Source organism: Oreochromis aureus, linkage group 9 (genome assembly GCF_013358895.1).
Source record: "Oreochromis aureus strain Israel breed Guangdong linkage group 9, ZZ_aureus, whole genome shotgun sequence".
Classification (NCBI taxonomy): Eukaryota; Metazoa; Chordata; class Actinopteri; order Cichliformes; family Cichlidae; genus Oreochromis; species Oreochromis aureus.
This window is the reverse complement of record NC_052950.1, coordinates 14822246-14840686: the sequence shown is the minus strand read 5'-3', so window position 1 is coordinate 14840686 and position 18441 is coordinate 14822246. Positions and strand designations below refer to the sequence as shown.

General features: G+C 38.9%; 1 protein-coding gene across 1 annotated transcript in view; it reads right to left on the bottom strand.

Moving 5' to 3' along the window:
* Window positions 1–17722, bottom strand: part of cntnap2a (contactin associated protein 2a) — a 359863-nt gene extending 342141 nt beyond the window's left edge. Inside the window, exon 1 of the mRNA XM_039617641.1 lies at window positions 17523–17722. Within this exon, the coding sequence (XP_039473575.1) occupies window positions 17523–17625 (103 nt within the window). The 5' untranslated portion in view covers window positions 17626–17722. The remainder of the gene's footprint in view (window positions 1–17522) is intronic.
* Between the last annotated feature and the right edge of the window lie 719 nt (window positions 17723–18441).

Here is an 18441-nt window from a genome sequence, read left to right as displayed (position 1 = left end):
ACACAAAAATATGAGGCAATTGTTTAAATAAGCCTTACTTTTACTTTGCAATATGTCTAAAACAATGTCTTAAAACAGGGAGAGGATAGCAATTTTCTTTTCTCCATCAGCTGAACTAGCACTGGAAGAACTGGAGTAGCTCAGGAAACTCTGCCCTTAGAGGAGGCAGAGAGGGTGAGTAATAGCAAGTCAAAGTAAAAACAAGAGTGAACTTTGAACAGGTTTTTACTCAACGCAAGGAGTTACAGGACTTGAGAGGGGTCAAAAGTTTAAAAGTTATCTATTGTCACTTTAATGGAAGCCTTTATCAAGAGTGTCATACAGCATGACAACTCATGCATGGTACATTTTTTTAAAAGTCTTTAAAGGCCAACTAAAAGCCCCAAAATTGTCAAGACTCTGAATTTAAAATGGTGATGCTGATACTGTCATTACTTAAATATAAAGAGCCTTAGGAAAGAATGATTGTCTATTCTTGACAAGCTACAATCAGGGGTACATATTCAGAGCGAATGCAGTTTTTTTAATACAGAAAACATGTTCTTTGTTGTAGTTAATTTGTATTAGAAAATGTATTACCAAATTGGCAAATTGACTCAGTGCAAACTCAGTGAACCACTCAAACACAGAACTGTTCACATTTGACATGACACCAAATCAGGGGTGTCAAACATATGGCTGTGTTTAATCCAGCCCACCAGATGGCTTTGCAAAGTGCGAGAATTGCAGAGAGGCTATGATTTATTTATTTATTTTAAATAAATGTATTGCTGTTTCTGCTGTGATGATGTCATCTTTACTACACAGAAGTGGAACTGCATGGAAAGTAAAAGTTTTTTTTCTTGATCCCAACAACTCGTGTGACTTGTGATGATTGCTTTATTTATTTATTATTTTAGCTTTTGTGCTTTCTCCAAAGCACTCTACATGTGAAGGTTTCAACTTTGTGGTTCGGCTGTAATTTGAAATTTTCAATGCACATGCAGTGAAAGGAGACCGACTGAATTGCCGGCTTGAAACTAAAGGCTTGACTGTACAACTACAGACTATACTCACTTCCCATGCAGTCAAAGAATCAGGCCCCACACTGGGCTTTTAGGGCAGCACTTTGCACTGTGTCCTTCACAGAATGCCAAAGAGCATTCGCCTCTCCTCTGCTCTCACAGTTAATCGATAGCATGCTTTTCTACCTCCTTAGTAAAAAGCAAAGAGGCTGCTGGTGCACAGTGCATGAGCGTATTTATGTGTTCATGAGTGCACGCCTGGATGTGTGACTGTGCATTCTCCTAATAACAAACATTCATAGGCAAGCACACATATACCCACTCTGACTAAACCATTCATACTCAAAGATGGACACTAGTAGTAACCGGAATGCTGGCATGTTCTATCCATCACCCAAGCTGCTGAAATAGAGGAGCGTGGTGGGGTGTTGGTTGAGCAGATAAATCTATAAATCAGATTTGATGCTTTCTGTCTGGCCATTGCTCTCTCGCGCGCACGCGTGTGTGTCTCTTTGCAATTTACTAAGTCAGCATCTCTGCTTGTCCCAGACACAGATTAAAAAGCTGAAACTGATCTGTGATCAGTCATGCTGTAATCCCCTCACGTTGGGCATCATCATTTCATCTCTAGACAACTGTCAGAGATGCCAGCAGACTGGATCAACGTTTATGAAGTAATAATATTAAAACTAATTTCCAAATATTTCCATTTGGGCTCGCATTAAGAAATGTAACGCATACTGTGAATGTCAGTGGCGAGCATTCATTAACCAACAGTTTAATGGGGAATTAATGAAAGTCCAAATTAATCAACTGGGCTGCTAACGGATTGACCTAACTCAATCTGGCCTGCTGTCTTTAATATTATCTTTGTGGCACTCTCAGCAGCTCTAAAATGAGCTCATTGTTAATAAATCTACACAGTATATATTAATTAGTAATTTGACCTCTTTTTACAAAGGTCAGAATTAACCACAACTACTGCTGGAGTGCATTTCAACAAACTGTGTTGTGTGTGTGTGTGTCTGTGTCTGTGTCTGTGTGTGTGCAAGCAGGGCCATCAAAGAAAAATGGTATATTACACATCACAATCTGTTCCCAGGAATCTAAACCATTTCAAGAACTTGGGCAGTTTACTATTATTTCACAAGCAGAATGTGAATGATGTATTAGTTCAAGTCCAAATATTAAATCCAAGCAACTGGCCCACATTTTACTAAGCTAGTAACTAAAAGGCACGACTAATCAAATGCAAGCTATTAGAATCCAATTTAGACAACTGATCTTTTTTAAATAGCATTAGCTGATTGATACAGAGCTGAAACACAAGCTTGCACAATCCAGAACAAGTGAGTTTCCAAAAGTTTGCATAGCTGTTGTTTTTCCATCTATAAGCTCAGACTCTGTATTTGATTCAATGTCACAAGTCTGGACTGAACAAAATTTAAGCATTTAAGCAATTGACATACCTTTTAAGCAATATGCATTCAATAAAACACACTGAGAACAGTCAGATTACATTTTTTACCTAGAGGGACAAGTTGCCTGCAATCAGTTGTTGAAGCCTTGAAGTGTCAATAAAATAAAATAAAAAACTGTACTTGGCAGAGAGCAACACTGATCAAAAATGTAATACATTGAAGTCCTGTGGCATGAGTTTGGCAACACAGTCACTGTAGATTATGCATACTCACACTAATATCTAGAGCTGAACATGGCAGACAAAAATATGTGGCCCCATCCTGCGAGCTATCTTTTCCAGAAGGTCCCATTACTTAATGCCAAATTCTCCTTCAGGTCAGTCATGGCCCATTGAAAGATGCTTTCCCCCTCTCTTATAAAAACTCCTCAGCAATCTTCCCCAGAAATGGGGATTCAGTGCAGAGTAGCACTTGCCTGCATGCAGTGGAGCTGTCAAAGTAAGGTCTGAAATTTCTTATCCAACCTTTTCAGGAGTCTAAAATGATTATACGGTGATTATCATTATTCTGGTCCAGAAGAGTTGACAATTGAAGATGTGTCTCTGTGTCTGTGATGTCACTCGAGCCACCTTTTGAAGAAGCGTACAGCTGCCATTAATTCACACAATGTGTTGCCACGGCATTGGAGCTTGGGATTTAATGCATACAGTTGAGATGTTCTGACTACCAAGAAAGCCCCCAAAAATCCCACTATAGCCTGGCTTTACCATTCTTCTATTCTAACAAAAACATCTCTAGGTCTTTTCTGACTGCCAAAAATCTCTTCAGGATCCATCCCTTACTGAGCAGCCTCACATTGTTGTGGAGGAGTAAGTCATCACAAACTGCAGTGAAATGGAAAAAAAAAATGTAAGAGCCACTGCCTGAATTTAAAATGCACATACTAATGTCTCATAGTTTAAAAGAAGAAACCAACCAACAAAAACGAGTGCTTTAGAAATGCATTGTTGAGTTTATTTATTTTTGTGTGTAGAGCTTTTGCATTTAGAAATACTGTACGCATTAAATTATTATTGTGCAGTGAGTTGTTTACGTATAAATACCAAATACATCTGTAAATAGTTCTGTATGCATTCATCAATTTACAGTCAGATCTGTCAACAATGTGTCAGAAATGCTCTGGACTGCAGCAAACACACACTTCCTTGCCACCAATAAAAAGTAATTATACAAGATCAACAATCCACTGACCCCTATAAGGATCGCTGTAAAAAGACAGTGCTGAGGGGCAAATGGGACTCTATATAGTATATGTTTACTACTTTTACACTATATATACTACTTTCGATGTTATTTAAATTTTATTATTTACTTTTTTGCTGTTTCATAGCAGTATGACAACAGGTGTGGATGGTGTTCATGAAGCCACACTGTGGACTGTTTACGGGACAAATGTGCAGTTGCTGTCTACACCTGCAGCACACTTTCAGTGTACATGATGAAAATTCCTTTTCTGTTTCTTTTGTGTAGTCTTCAACTTTTAGACCCAGTGCTCTGAAATTACTAACTTTTCTACCAAGTTATGTTGTTCTACCAGCAACAGCTACTCTTCAAAGTTACTAAGCAACTACTGGTAGGTATATATGATAAATTAATCCCAGTGGTAAAACAATTCAATTCAATTCAATTCAATTCAATTTTATTTATATAGCGCCAAATCACAATAAAAGTCACCTCAACGCGCTTTATATGTTTTTGTATAATAATAGTTTATTTTTAAAATAATACAAACACTTTATTAACTTTTTTCCTGCCATAAGATGACCCCACAAACCTCATATAAAAAATAAAACAATCAAAGACCAGCCTGTTTTTTGCAAATTAAGGAGCAGCTCTCCACAGCCCATATGCATCACTTACCTGCTGCTCTCACACTCTAGCCATTTTCATTGATTGTAGTGGATGGGTGATTTTGTTGCATACATTACGCTTTTAGTGATTCCCCTTTACCTTTCTAAAATATCCAACAAAGACAAATAATCTGGTTTTGTTGATGCTGTCCACACTGTATATTGTTGTATCATCAGCAAATAACTATTTTCTGCTGTGTGGCATTGCTTGTGTCTCCTTTCTCTCAAATAAAGCTTCACCTGCACCATCCAAACACTTCCTAAATTCTTCTGCATCACAAAAGTACGTTTCAATCTTGCACTCCATCCACACCTATCCAAAAAGCTCTTCCATGTCTCTTGCTGAGGCATAGATTTTACAACAACATTTTTCTCTTTTTTTAATTTGGTCCTTACCTTTTTCTTCTTTGCATACTGATCAAAATGGCTGTGCTTGTTGTCCAGGTGATGCTGTACCTCGCTACTCTTTTATAGTCCTGACTGCTTCTGTGCAAATCAAATACAGTCTTTCTGCTGGTCAGATACCTTCTTTGTATGCTCAGCTTTCTTGGTAAACTTTCCTTGTCTTTGTTATCTTTGTCTCTGACATCTTCACTTCAATGATGACCCATCACTTTGCCTGCTCAGTCAATGTTATCATAGGCACAAAGCCAGTGAGACCTCTCAGCTCTGATTGGACCAGGATGAAAGGGAGGCAGACACAACTCAGACAGATAGTAATAGTTTCCACAATATTTAAGCTACTCATAAAAACTATCTAATAGTGAAAACAAGGCTCATTTAATATCTGCAATTTAGGAGCTGATATGAATTTCTCTGGCAGTGTAATGTAAATTGGCCCAGCATCACACTACACTCTGCTGCCTTTAACATGACAACAATGTCAACAATGAGAAAACTGATAAATCTATAAACCACTTTCTTTGCTTTGAATAATGTGCACTTACAACTGTCTACATTCAACTATTACTATCATATTATGGATCAATGGAGAACTGATCTCAAAATAAAACAAGTTCAAAGTCATTGTATTGTGTACGGAGGTATAACACAACATCAATAGCAATGTAAGAAAAAACCACCATAGACACCCTCATGCCTTTATTCCCTGGCTTTCTCAGCACAAACTTTCTGTCTTTGTGTAGGTTGAACTTGGATTAATCTGGGGAAAAAAAGACATCTTCAAAGGCTGCTTCTTTCTGTTCTCTCCGTATGCAAATTTAATCTAAGCTGTTTTATTCTTTCAGGTTATGTTTTGATTCTGCGAGAGCATTCTCCTTCTGTAACCTTAATGAATCCTACTGTATTTTGTATTTTTGTAGCTGTTTTTTCTTGATTTTACACGTGTGTATATACTGTAATTATGATAGACAATCTGTTTCTAGGTCTTCCTGGGTCTGTTTGAGCAGCTTGTGTTTAATTGCTAGTCCTCAGTTTTGAACTTTTTGGTGATATACCCAACCTCAAAGGATGGAAGATTATGTTTTCTTCCTGATTGAACCGTTAGAGTAGCTGTGATTGTTCTTGTGCAAGGAAAAAAGCCTTCCCTAGTGACTCACTTCACTTTTCTTTGCCATTTTCTGTGTCCTAGTAGACCTATTAACCCATCCTAACTACCTGCTTTGTGAGTAACCACATGTATAGCTGATTCTGTGTTTCAATTAGACATGCAAAGTTTCACAATGAGAATGTGTCCACCTACATTAAGTTACCAATCAGAAAGATATTGTGAAACTTCTCAAGGTACATTTTAATTTGTATTATTTGCCACTGTGCAAAATCAGATTTTTTTAAAATATTTGTTTAACATTCCATTAAATACCAGTGGAAACTATCATCATTCGCAAATACTTTAACTATTCCAAGTTCCTCCAACCAAATATTATTATTGAAAGAAATATGTTACTCCATTTTTTTAAGAAAACAAAATGTCAAATATAATAAACTTTGGAAACTCCATGACCTAATTTCATGCAAGACCAGGCTACTCTGTTTTTCTTCTTTTCCACACATTATCTTATTCTATCCCAGCAAAACTGAAATGAGTTTGGCATCAAAGAGCTCCATATGCAAATTTAGTCTGAAAACAGACTGGGGCACAGCATCTGTGACATGGTCACCCAACAGAGGCTTACTACAGTTGTCGAGTGAATTTAGTTGCTTTGTCAGTGTGATGTTGGCCTGATAATCTTGACAACCCGAAGGAGAAATGAAATGTACATGAAGAGGAGGAAGAAAAATGAAGCAGGTCAAAGTGAGAGGCAACCTGAGTAAATAAAAAACAGGCTGACATTTGAAAGTGAGAAATGAGGGAAGAAGAGAAACGAGTACATCTGCAAAGATAGATGGGGAACAAGACAAGGAGAAAAAAAAGGAAAAGAAAGCCACAGAAAGAAAAGTATAGATGTGGGCAGGTGAATGAAAGGTATAAGGTTTAAAAAGGAAGCTGTGACCCCTGTCTTAGCTCGCACTGTAACAGCACCTTAACTCAGTGCTAATGGTCCTCATTCACATCTAGCCTCGGCTCTTTTTCTCTTGTACACACAATCTTACGAATCGCAAAAAAAAATACACACATGCACATTTAGACTTTATGTGCACAGATATACACAACGACGCAAGTATGTAGTCATCTGAAGTGACTCTTTGCCCTATACACACACACAAAAAGATGGGTTAGAGGCAGAAAAAAGCAGATACGCACAAACTGATTTTATAAACATGCAGTGTACAGACAGTTTTGTGAGAGGTGAGGCATGTACACCCTGGACAAAATGACAGGCAGCGGGATAGGGACAGAGAGACAAACAACCAGGCCCACTCATAATTACACCTCCACCCGTTACATATGGATACAAATATACACCAGACAATGTAAGTTAAACCAAACAAACCTGCGCACAATTTTGGAATTCTCAAATGCATCTACTTGCACACTGAAAATCCATTTCCTCTCTCTCTAACACACACACATTCACTCAAGCACTCCCAGGGAACACAATGAACATTTGTCCATTTTACAGCACGGGCCAGAGAATCCAAACATGCAGACACACCGGCACACACAGCCCGATCCCTTTCCTACCCAGCCTGGTATACCCGAGGCTGTGTTTGGATTTTAACAGAAAGACTGTTATCATTAGACAGGGCAGACAAGTCCTGGTTGCCTTTCCAGTTACATTTCTTTCCTCATTTCTTTCTCTCCCCATTTATTTCAGCAAACAATCACACATGCACCACAGTGAGGAACACACTGACCAAGTTACGCACCGTGTCAGGACATGCACACACATACTGTAGCTTCTCTATACTGAAATAGAGATGCGCACACAGGCACACACAGAAAAGCACAGGAGCACAAAGGTTATGTTTTCCAAGTGCCTGGCTGGCTATGTTCCCATTCTGTCTGTGAGCTTTTGCTCAGAGTCTAAAGAGAAAAAAGGGGGTTGTTTTTTATTTTTTTGTTTTTTTTCAATGGAAGTAGCTCAAAGATTAATTCACTTAATCTTGGCCTGTAAATGGGGTATTCAAGTGGCTTAAAAAACAAATTGAATGCAAAGGCTGAGAGTAATAACAACATTTGTCTTAGCTGCGGCACAGTGCCCTTTTCCACAGTACTCTTCCACATGAGCCGGTGACTGGATATTCAAGGTCCATTATGAAAGATGTGGACTTGGAAGTGTATTTGCACGTGGACGGTGCAAATGCAGACACGCAAACCTATTATCTTATATGCATACAGTCCACATTTTGACTGCGCTAATAACCATATGCACTTCACAGGTGAGAAAAAGGTGGAAAGCTAAAGATGTAGTGGCACTTGACTTCAACGAGCAGAGTACGACACTGTAACAGTCGTGTAGATGTGTGCGCGTGTACAACTCAGACAGATGAACAGATGTTGCACTGTGGATTTTAATATATAATCCCCATATTCATTATGTCACCCAGGAGACACATGCAGATCATAGGGTGCAAGTTTCAGAATATAGGTTAAATGGAAAAAAAGGAAAACAAACATAAAGCAACAGTTAATAATTCTCCACGAATAAACCATTCAGCCTATTTCTTTCTATATTTAAAAAAAAAGAATTAAAAGAACTTTGCACTGCATGAGCACTGCCAAACTCTTGAATAATGACCTGGTAATGTATGCTGATTACTTTCAAATAAGCAGTAGCTAATTAGTTAGTGTAATTAACCCCAAACCTCATTAAATCACTGTATGCAACATGTAATGTGCTAACTATTACTAAATAATGTATGTGTTATTAATCAGAGGTTTCTGATGCCGTGTAGCTGCAGCTCACTGAAGCTCCATCTGCTGCCTCCCGTTCCTGAGAGATCGATAATTTAAATTTCTAATATCACACTCAACTAGCAAAAAGAAGAGTTTGTTTTTTTCTTAATTTTTCATTTTTTTTTTTACATCATTTCTAAGTGTTTGTAACTGGCAGTTTATGCAGAACAGTGGCCACACTAAATGGTACAGTAATATTTAAATGACACCGGGACATGCTGCATCTCTGGAGTTTTAATTGTCACGTGACTTTATAACTAGGCTAACCCATTTTAGCAGTTTTTATAGTTCACTGTTGCCATCCGATCTTAGATTAGTAAAAAGATCACAATAATGATTTTAAAGGATCAGTTCCATAATTCAATGCGATAATTACCAAATGGCCCTTGGGTGGTTCAAATCATCTTTGATTTGAGGAAACGTGAAGCATGAAACTAGTTTCAACATTAAACTAAAACATAAAGTCAATCAGTGAGTAAAGTGCAGCTCTGTTTTAAAATCCCTGAGAGGTCCATGATGCAAGTGGTGAAGCAGTAATATGCCTCTTTAATTAAAACCAATTCCATTTGTTAAAACAAAAATTAAAGCAAAAAAATATTTTAATAGCCATAATAGGGCTGGGTGATATGACCTCAAATGAAAAGTAATTGAACATTTTAGCTGGATTTTGATGGATGAATACACACAAACATATATATATTTATATATATATATTTTTTTTCTTCTTCTTCTTTTGTTTGATGTCTTTATTTATTAAAGCCAAAACATGTGTCCAACCTACAAACACAGCACTCTTTTTACTTAAGCTGTGAAGCTAAGTCGCTATTTTACTTTTCCTCCATGATGTTTCCATGTTCCATGAGTGGACAGGGCAGAATCATGTGACACTTAGTATGTGTTAAAGGGGACAGTATATAATGAGGGATGTCTTTATGCACGATGGGGGTGAGAGGAAATCAATTAGAGGCTGTAAATGTTGTTTTAATTTCATTTTAGATTAAATATTCAGCCCTGATCCTTATGACCATTAGTATAGGTAGATTTTCAATAACCTGTCGGGTAATTTTTAAAAAGTTTTTTTTTTAGTTTTGTAGTTTTTTAATGTGCCTTACACAATGAAACAGAAGACTGAAATAGGATTTGGTCGATAGCTCCAGCTTGGCCACTTAAATGAAACATGACTAGCAGTAAGTGTAAAGAACAGCAGCTAGTGATCATGTCCGTGTTGTTGAACTAGTGACACCAATATTCTTGTTACCACTGTGTGCTGTTCAAAAACATATGCAGGGGGTACAACACTACTCTGGCCGGTGTATCTAAAGCTTTTTCCTGCTACTCACAGGGACGGCTGTTAGTGCTCTTTCTGACACCGTTGTTTTGGCTCTGGTCATATGGGTCAGTTCAGGTACAGTGCAATGCTTTTAACTGCTTTTTCCTGACACTTTGCTTTGTCTAGAACAAATCAATTATGGCATTTTGCCAGGATTAATCTAGGGCTAAGAGCCTTTCCCTATCTATATATTATCTCCCTCTAAGTGACCGTACTGCATGGGGCTAAAGCAAACAGGAATTCAACTCCATATTATGCTTTTTTTGGGAAATATCCAGTCCTTTGTTGAGTTCCCAGCAAAACAAACGAAAAAGAGTACGTGTTGCCAATACACTAAATCTAATTCAATCATTCAAATTGATATGGAAAATATTTTAAAATGAACAGACATGAATACATGGCTGTTTAAAGATATATCAAATGAGTTCATGCAGTTTCACTTAGCTTAAGGCTAGCCTTTTCAGACTCAAGTCACCGTGTAGGAGATTGCTACTGATACTGTCAGATTTATTCTGTGATTTATTCTGCTTATATTAAATCTGTCTTGAAGAAGTTAAATTTTGGGAATTTTTATGACTTACATAAATTAATTAATAGTTAAAAAAATGTAATAATATGGTCAAAATATCATACAGAGCTTTTGTGCACCTGTGTAGGCTAATCCTATGTCACTGTTTGTAGCATGTGTTGCTGCACATGCTACAGAAGTTTTCTGCACTAACAATGGTACTCCATTGACCAACAGGGCAAAGTACCACTTATCTAAGAGATAAGTTATGTGTACATCTAGACAATTCTTTAAAAAAATCAGTTTAGGATAAACTGCATACTTAAACTACAAATTGGAAAAATAATTTACTGGATTTTAAGTTGCTTAATCACCATGAGTGACTGAAAATGCTTACTATTTCGCCTGTGTTGAGAACATCAGATTTTTAAAAAAAGTTGCATTCTTAGACCTTTAATTTATCGGCCATTTTTTTGTAAACAGTATTTGTTTTATTAAAATAAAATAATTTATTTGGGACTTCCTGTAGATGCTTTATAGATTACATTAAGTCAACAATACAGTGAATTTTAATTTGAAAAGAATGAATTTGATAGTGGGCACCACCAAAGGGAATGGGAGTATCACTTGAAGTAGCCTGTCCTATTCTCTGACTAATGCAACTGCTGCACTTTGATGCTGCTACAGATTACAATAACAATGATAATTTTTAATGGCAAGGTGTCAGAGAAAATCCTTGCTTCCTGACCATCTTTCCTTGAGGTGTCGTTCTTCATCCTTGTCACTTTTCTCATAAATGCTGCTTCGTCTCTTGTCCTTCTCTTTCCTCCCTTTTGCCTTGCCAGTCTAATCTTCAACTCAGAGACTGCTGTCAAATGAGGTGGACAGATTCTGATGGCTTCTAATAAGAACACATTCCACTAGAATAACTTTCTGATTCTGCACATTTACACATGCAGACACATAGAGCTGCAGTGTTACATACAGTGAAGCATGAATGCTCCAATTTGTACCCAGAGAAGCAGAATTACATAATTATCATACTGCACTCCGTATTATGGGTTTCATTTGCAATTAATACATCTGAAGTTAATAACATTTAACGAACAGTGCGTGTTTGTGTGCCTGAAGAGGGGGGGGGGGCAATGCTAGTGTGTATGTGAGCTGCATGGTGTGCGTGTGCCTTTGTCCATGTTACGTTACTGACATTGTTAGGGGAATTATGTAGTATGACTTGTCAGTGCATATTTGTATCACTGTGGCCTTGCTCCCATGATGAAACATTGATAGCCTTGCAGGAGCATTCCTTCCAAGAGAGAAATTTCAATTCGTCGAGGAAACTGACACACCAGTCTGAGAATAAAGCTGAAGGTAAGAGCAGAAAATGCAGCAGTTCTGGTACAGTTTTGACTTATACATGTTTGTTACTCTCATGAACTGTGACATTAATAAGAAAATCCCCCCCAAAAGCCTCTATTTTAGCCCATGAATGCTAATATTTTGACAATACATGTTTGAATATATTGCACAGAGGAATCCAGACCACTTATATTTTCATCTCAACCTTGAAGTAATTGAAAAGTCTGATGCTTTACAAGCACTTGAAAACAGAAGAAATTTGGCCATGCAGAAAGAAGAATACATATTCTGTAGCAATCAAATTTCAGCAAACTTGTGGCATTTACCACATTATGTGAGCTATTTAGGTTGTTGTAATGTTAACCTTCCTCTACCTACTTTCCCCCACCAGTTTCCTGTTTAACTAAATCTACTTGCAGCCATTGTTCACTTGATATTAAAATGTTTTAACATTTCCAGCAGAGTGTTGCTTACTAAGTAGCATTGTGGGAGTGGAAAACAAGGCATCCGGAATGAGCTACAGTGTCAGAAAAAAATTGTTTTTTTAAGAAACAAGTTTACCATTGTCAAATCATTGCTACACTTTTTTTTTTCAAAAGAGAAATGCATAACATTGAAAAAACAACAAATCTAGATCAGCTGTACCCACAGCAGTGTCAGCCATGCATGCTATGCCTTTCCAGAATAATGTTCATCACAGTAAAATTCTGAATAGTTTGAATATCTCATCATTATCGATTCATATTGATATTTTTAGAATATTATCATTCAGAGATTCAGAGAGTCTGGAGAAATCTCTGTGTGCAAGGGACGAGGCTGAAAATCAATATCTGATGCCCGTTATCTCCAATCTAAAGAGGAAAGGGAACGTAGGTTTGTTATCAGCACTCAGCTCAAAAGGCTGGATCTCTGATGGTATGGGGGTGCATTAGTGCCTATGGAGCTGGCAGCTTGCACATCTGGGAAGGCACTGTCTACACTGAAAGGTAATTAGTGCATCGTGAAACAAAAATATGGTAAAGACCCGGGACTGCTGAGCAGCTAGAATCTTATACTATATAAGAATGGAACAACATCCCTCTCCCAAAATTCCAGCAGCTGGTCTCCTCAGTTCCCAGATGTTTGCAGACTGCTGTTAAAGGTAGGGGGGGATCCTTAACAGTTGTAAACATGGCCCTGTCACATCTTTTATGTGATGTGTTGCTCCCATCAAATTAAAAATGAGCTAATGTTTTCTTAATTTTCTTAAAATTCTACATTATCTTAGCTTAAACATTTTATATGTTTTCTATGTTATCTTGTGAATAAAATACAAGTGTGGGAAGTGGGCATGCACACGTAGGAAAAATGATGAGAAAAAGACTGAGGAATTTGGAGTAATGGGTGACATGTAGGAGTGAGAGAGATGAATCACTACAGTTACAGGTAGGGTTGAGACAGTGGGAAAATAGGAGATGACTTGCTTTTTATTTTTGCTAGATTTTGTTAAGGAGGCATAAAGGTAAGTTTAAAGATCGAGGAAGAGCTACAAAGAGAATTAGAAAAAGAGGATAAGCAATCAAGGAAGTGCAAAGGAGCAAAAAAACAGGTGGAAGATAGCAATTTAGATGGAGGGGGTAGAGCAGAGAAACAGCAGTGCAATTAACATCCACACCTTATTTCCTAGCTCTGGTTCACTTGTCTCAGTGCATGATTAATCCACCAATGTGGACGCACACACACACATTCCCAAAACACAGGCAGGTGCACACATATAAATATCCAAGGGCCAAACATAGCTACACAGCAAGTGTAGCGCTTCTCTAATCTGAGCCTAACCAGTCTGCTTCCTGCAGCCTTAATCCTATCATTATCACCTCCTAATGGGAGCCATCTCAGACACACAAACACAAAAACAAGACAGAGAATTGGCAAGAAGTTGACCCATGTGGTGGTTAAAGGGTTTGCTTTTATAACCATATTCATTTTATATCCCTGTAGAAGAGAATGGAAATGCAATAATTTATTTGAGTGGAAAAAAGCAAAATTACTTTTGCCAGTGTCAAATGATTTGTTTGGACCAGAACCTGGAAAAAACTGCCAGTGATTCACACTCACACAAGAACACTTCTGTGTGCAAATGTCACCATTTGGCTTTATATGGTTTTTTATATATGTATACTGAAGAACAGGAGACCCTGACTTGTTGCCCTGGAGGTGAAACCAGACTGATGTCTATGTCAAATGGCCTGGCAAGCTTAATGAGATGAGAAAAGGCTAATCTGATTCTATATCAGACAGGCTCTAGGGGCATCCCATTTAACCACCCAGAGTGCCACCAACACACTGACTTAAAGGCACATCCTTTACTTTTTACACACTGGTGCTGTGACTCTTAAAAATTTAATTCTTGTCCTTTACTAAGCGGGTAATGAATAGCAGCATTGCAAAGGAGCGCCGGAGAGTTCAAAGCGAATTAATTAAAATTATAACCTTTAAAGCTAAATAAAACAAGCTCTTCTTGGAATATTTTACAGCTGAGGAAAATATCTGTGTGTATAAAGTATATTTAAGTATGTTAGCACTGTATATGGACACTGTGTCGCACACGGTGTCTGCACTGAGCAAATAATCCAGTCATGAATTTTCTGTGTGAACCAACTTAATCAGAAAAAAATATGGTTATTTGAATTGCAAATAGAAAAATTAAAGTCTGATTGGTTATGAAATGATTATGAAACATCATGGTAGGCAGACCTTGCCTTGACACAGTACATCAACAACAGATTTACATACTGCACAGTGACAGCTCAGTAGAGGATACCACGAAAGTACACCAAGGACAGACACAACCCATTTTTCTTCCACTGCATGTATCTGACGGCTGAGTGTACATCTTATATGTATTTCTGAGTCACTGTATATATATTTGTGCATGCATGTTCATCTAATTGTGCTGTTTTGTAATTCTAATCCTAACCCAATAAAATGATAGAAAAATGAAAAACTTTATTTCATAAGACGGCATAAAATTCTAAGCTTCCCTTTTTATAAAACTTTGATCTGACTCAGAATATTTGTACTAAGCACTGCAAGAGGATGCAATAATAGGGCATGTGTCTGGCCCCAGAGTTAATAAGAAATCAGCCAGCTTCACAGCCAACCAATCACATCCCCCTTCCTCTGAAATAACCTCCCTGTTTGTTTCCCTTCAGGGCTTTAAATCCAAACTTAAAATCATTGTTTCCTCTTAACTTTTCATTGGATTGCCTGGTTATATTCACTCCTGTTTCGCTTGTGCTTGCTGTTACCAGACCCCTATCCATCCTCGAGGCATCACTCTCTCCCTTGGCTGTCAGTGCTTCGGTCCAGATGTTTTTGGAGCTGAATCTTGATCCTCCAGGAGTCTCATCTCTCTTCCTCTCTCTCTCTGACTCTCTGTCTCTCTCAACTGTTTGTGTCTGTCTCCCTTTTTTGTGGTTTTTGTGTGTGTATGTGTTTTTGCAGTGTGTCCTGCTCCCAGGTTTTCACGGTAGCAAGAAGGCCATTTGGCTCTGTCTTATCTTATTTGGCAACACTTGCCGGATGTCCTCTTGGAGCATATTCTTATGTTTACAGCGTATCACTTTATCATCTTCATTGCATTGGCTGCAGACCACCTTTGCTGTTTTTCAGTGTTTTTCTGTTTCTGATCTGTCAAATTCTATGGTGAGTGTACAACTCACAGATCATCATTTACCTTCCTTTAAAGTAAGACCGAGGACTTGTGTGAATGTACCAGCCCGATTAAAGAAGAAAAAAGGAAAAAAAGACTTGTTTCAACTTGGATTTGTGAAACCGTAGATGAATTCACAACTAACATGCAAATGAACATAAACCCGCATGAACAGGGGAAAAAATCCTTTGGTCGCTTTTTTTTCTTACACAGAACACACATGCTTAATGTACACTGGAAACACTTACAGACTTGCATATATTTGTATTAAAATATATGGCATTAAAGGCTCTAGATAAATGGTAAAATATATTCTCCCTCACTAATTATAGGAAAATCTAATAGGTGGCAGGGTGCTTAATACAATGTTTGGAGCGTCTATAAAATGCGGCTGATACATTTTTAAAGCGATCTGAAATCTAACTTTTAATGAGACACTGATGTCCTCTCAGATACAGCGAGGCTCCCCCGGTCAGACCCTCCAGCTGACGGGAGTAAGAGGACTCTGGATTTCCACATCGTATCAGGCGTTGCCACAATGACACCTGATCTTTGTGAGGTCGCTCTTATTAACGAAAGCTTTGTGCGCGAGAAACGCACAGGCAAACTCTTCCAACTCTCCACGTCTCCTTTGCCTCCTGTCACGCTCTCTGACACTGCTTCGCGCGCGTACCCCTGCTCAAGCGACTCGCGGTAGCGTCTCTCCGTTGTTGTCTGTCAGATGGGATGATTAATGAGGCGCGTCCACGGGCACATCCATCCAGGACCTGAGAAGCCCTTGCGATCGCGGGGGGAATCAGTCACGCTGAATCCTCAGAGTATCGGCTCAGTCACCGTCAGCAAGATCGCAATGCCACTGAACCAAGGCTGGATAATCCAAGTTAAATAAATAAATAAAAATCAGATAGGACCAGTAATAACACATTCTATATCAAAACTGTCAGACACGCAGTTACTTCAGTATGCTATAAAAGTGGAGAAAGAAACAACTACGGTCGATATGTTCATAAAATATAAACACTGAATTCCTGGACTATGTCAATGACAATTAGAGGGAAGAACAAATGCAATACCGGGCAATGCTTAAACAAACTCTCAAGACTGAAATTACAGCGTGGATCGAAACGAAGCCTTCATCAAGTGTTCCAAGAATTAAGCAGTAAAGTGGAGGCTTTAGCTAGGCAAAAAAGAGAGCAAATAAAAGGGGAATGCTAATCATCTAAGTTTTCCAGTGACCTTAAAAAAAGGCTTAAGCTTTAATATGCTCAGACCAGAGAGCTTGATGGAGAGTCTAATCAGAATGCAAACTGCACACCATAAAAAAACTAAATCAGACCCTACAAGTAGACAAAAACATTCAAATCAATGCACACTTAGTTGCTGAGAGTTACAGCTTAGCCCTATTAGACCACAACTCTTTTTAAAAGAAAATGGGCATTCAGCAAAATCTCTTTACTTGGATTTTTTTATGCAAACGCAATAGTCTAAAATCAAATGTAATGTTCTTATAGAACATCAAAAATCAGGAAAGCGTGGAAAATAAAAAGGAGGGGGGAAACCATTTGTTGGAAGTTGAACCGTTTTCCAACTGTTCTTCTCTCGAGTCCACTTTGATGACTGGGACTCCACAATAAACAGCAAACCACTACTGCCAAACTTAAATGCCATTCACAAATTCTGTCACTCTCCCTCAATACTCAAGTCATTTCTGGAGTCCCCTATAAAAAAAAACGCAATTAAACATCTCGTAAAAATCGTAAAAATAAAGGCACCACAGACCCTGAAGCGCTAACACGTTTAGGCTTGAACTCAAAAGTCGACCCCGCTTCAACCTCTGCCTCTCACTGCCTCTGTCGCCCGGCACTACTAACGTAGCCGTAAACGTCTACCTGTGCCGCTTCTCTCCACAGGCAGACCGTTTGTTTCTCACCCATTCCCACTCTCACCCAAACAGCCCTGGAAGACCATTTCAAAAATACTGAAAAGAACAACTTACGGGTTGTTGGTAGAGCTCCGTGCACACCGCTGACATGGCAGAAAATCCATAAAACGACCGGCAATAACAACGTCAGTCCCTGGGCAGGACGGTGCCGGCGCATCTTCACGGCTGCTGTGGGCGCAGGAGAGCGGGAGAGGGGAACACACAGCTGAGTGGCTGTAACGCCAGTCGGTCCGTCAGCCTCGCTTCTCAGTTGAGGACTGGCGGATAGGAGCCCGGCTGCACGGAGTCTCTCTCTCTCTCGCGCGCGCGCGCTCTCTCTCTCCCTCTCGCTCTCTCTCTCCCCAATAAAGAGATGATGTAAGGATGGCGCCAAAACACAGACTGGTCTGTGCTAGCAAACAGAGCGCACTTATCTCTGCAGCTCTCTCACCTCCCTTGTTTAGCGCCTAAAACAAAACAGCAGCCGAGTTTCCACCGTCCAAAGGATACGAGTGGGTGCGGCTGTAGCGGACAGCAAATCCTCCAGGAGTTCAAGAAGGCATGACAGTGCACATCTCAAATCCCTGAACTGGTTTCTCCTGCCCAGCGCTCTAATGCGCTGTCCGTGGTGCTGAACTTCTCTCAGTCTTTCTCTGCCCCCCACTCTCTCTCTCTCACACACACACACAAACACACACACACACTCTAAATGCCTTTCCGTTTCTAATAGCCAGACAGTGCCCCCCACCTTCTCTAGGTGGTGGTGTCATTACACTTGTGCATTCCTCTTCTATCCAAACATGAAAGCCCTAACAAAAAAAAATACACGGGACCTGCACTCACTCTGTCTTGATGTCCTCGCAATCCCCCGTTTGCCTGCATTTAGTGCAAATGAGAGCGAGAGAACCCATTTAACTTATGTAATGAAGATTAAATATCAAATAATACTAAAGTTCTACTAGTATGCAAATGCTTTTCCCTAACAGACTGGTTT